This window comes from Borostomias antarcticus, assembly GCF_949987555.1.
Source record: "Borostomias antarcticus genome assembly, chromosome: 15".
Classification (NCBI taxonomy): Eukaryota; Metazoa; Chordata; class Actinopteri; order Stomiiformes; family Stomiidae; genus Borostomias; species Borostomias antarcticus.
Genome location: NC_140248.1, coordinates 22,902,964 through 22,905,463, shown reverse-complemented (window position 1 = coordinate 22,905,463; position 2,500 = coordinate 22,902,964). Strand labels below are relative to the sequence as shown.

The following is a 2,500-nucleotide window of genomic DNA, read 5'->3' as shown; positions in this document are numbered from 1 at the left end:
AGGAAGGCAGGCAGGCAGGCAGGCAGGCAGGCAGGCAGGCAGGCAGGCAGGCAGGCAGGCAGGCAGGCAGGCAGGAAGGAAGGAAGGAAGGAAGGAAGGCAGGCAGGCAGGAAGGAGTTCTAGAGGGTGCCAGCCTGGTCTTAGAGCAGCTAATGAAGGCATGTGGTTACAGTGGCACTGTACAATCACCCTGTGTTTATATGCTCAGCTGCCTCTGGGCCAGAATATTACCAGCAGATCCAACACACTTCCTGCTCCACTGGCTCGTCTAATCCCCCATCTTTATGTGTGTGTGTGTGTGTGTGTGTGTGTGTGTGTGTGTGTGTGTGTGTGCGTGTGTGTATCTGTCCAGGCTCTAATGGTCATGTGACCTATGGGGGAGTGACAGAGGAAGGTTTTGTCATCAACCCAGCCACAGGCGTCATCACCACCACCAAGACCCTGGACAGAGAGCTACAGGACCACTACACACTCACAGGTACGCTTGACCACTACACACTCACAGGTACACTTGACCACTACACACTCACAGGTACACTTGACCACTACACACTCACAGGTATGCTTGACCACTACACACTCACAGGTACACTTGACCACTACACACTCACAGGTACGCTTGACCATTACACACTTGCATCTGACCACTACACACTCACACCTGACCACTACACACTCACAGGTACGCTTGACCACTACACACTCACAGGTACACTTGACCACTACACACTCACAGGTATGCTTGACCACTACACACTCACAGGTACACTTGACCACTACACACTCACAGGTACACTTGACCACTACACACTCACAGGTACACTTGACCACTACACACTCACAGGTACGCTTGACCACTACACACTCACAGGTACCCTTGACCAATACACACTCACAGGTACACTTGACCACTACACACTCACAGGTACACTTGACCACTACACACTCACAGGTACACTTGACCACTACACACTCACAGGTACGCTTGACCACTACACACTCACAGGTACCCTTGACCAATACACACTCACAGGTACACTTGACCACTACACACTCACAGGTACACTTGACCACTACACACTCACAGGTACACTTGATCACTACACACTCACAGGTACACTTGACCACTACACACTCACAGGTACACCTGACCACTACACACTCACAGGTACACTTGACCACTACACACTCACAGGTACACTTGATCACTACACACTCACAGGTACACTTGACCACTACACACTCACAGGTACACCTGACCACTACACACTCACAGGTACGCTTGACCACTACACACTTGCATCTGACCACTACACACTCACACCTGACCACTACACACTCACAGGTACGCTTGACCACTACACACTCACACTTGACCACTACACACTCACAGGTATACTTGACCACTACACACTCACAGGTACGCTTGACCACTACACACTCACAGGTACCCCTGCCTCCTCTGTTCCTGTCTCCTCTCCCATATCCATAGCATCAGATACGCTAGAGGAAAATCATCTGCACTAAGGCATTAGACATTTTGTAATTGTTGTTCCATGTAAAGGTACGTTTGCCAGGATCGCACAATGTTTGAACCAAAGTAGGCGGAGCTGCTCATCCGTGCCATCATAGAGGAGAAACAGGGACTATTTTATCACAGGGGGTGAAATTAAATAAATAGCCTACATTAATTACATACAACAATAGAATGTTAGCATTGGTCACTGTGACCACTGTTGTTATTGTTTCCAAAATTAGAAAATGAAGCGTCTGGCCATGCAAGAGAGTTGTCATCACAGCTCCACTCAAACTGATAAAAATGTTTTAAAAAAAAACAACAACCTCTCAATAGACATCCCAGAATTCAAAGGGGACAGTGTTCTGTTAATCGGTGGCTGTCAGCAGCCAGGACTGCGACAGAGAGAGAACATTCGGTCTCCTCACAGTGTGTTACAAATGTTTTGACAGATTGCGGGAAGCACTACAATACTGGTCTTCAGAAAAAACATCTGTTTTACAACCTGTCCCGTTGGCTAAACGTTGTGCTTGCCTATTGGAAGAGCCTTTGATCGGTCGCTTTTGAGCTACCATATTTACGGGCTCCATATCTTAACCCTTCACTTCCCAGATACCCCAGTAATCAATCAATCAATCAATCAAAGCTTTATTTGTATAGCGCATTTCATACCCAGAGGCAACACAATGCGCTTTACAGAGAACAAGGGAGGAGGGCATACGACCCACTCTCTATATATTCGTGTCTTTGCAGTCCTTTGTTTTTGTTTGTCTCTCTTTGTACCCGGGCTGCGCCCCGGACTGATGTAACAGTTGGTTGGGGGGTGCATTATAAATAAAAATAACATAACATAACATAACATTCCAGAGTAAGTGTCTTTCTCCCATTGACTTTGACGTAGTCAATTCTAATCCTTTACTGTCGTGAAATGTCCCCTCTTCCGCCAGTCTACGCCAAGGACGGCGGGCTGCCTCCTAACTTCGC

At 47.8% G+C, this 2,500-nt stretch overlaps 1 protein-coding gene across 1 annotated transcript in view; it reads left to right on the top strand.

The window, feature by feature from the left end:
• The window catches only part of dchs1b (dachsous cadherin-related 1b), a gene marked incomplete at both ends in the record, with an annotated part of 64,284 nt that overhangs the window by 46,479 nt on the left and 15,305 nt on the right, over positions 1–2,500 (top strand). Inside the window, 2 exons of the mRNA XM_084450392.1 lie at positions 353–478; positions 2,464–2,500. The exon at positions 2,464–2,500 is cut by the window's right edge and continues 173 nt beyond it. Coding sequence (XP_084306518.1) covers positions 353–478; positions 2,464–2,500 — 163 coding nt within the window. The remainder of the gene's footprint in view (positions 1–352; positions 479–2,463) is intronic.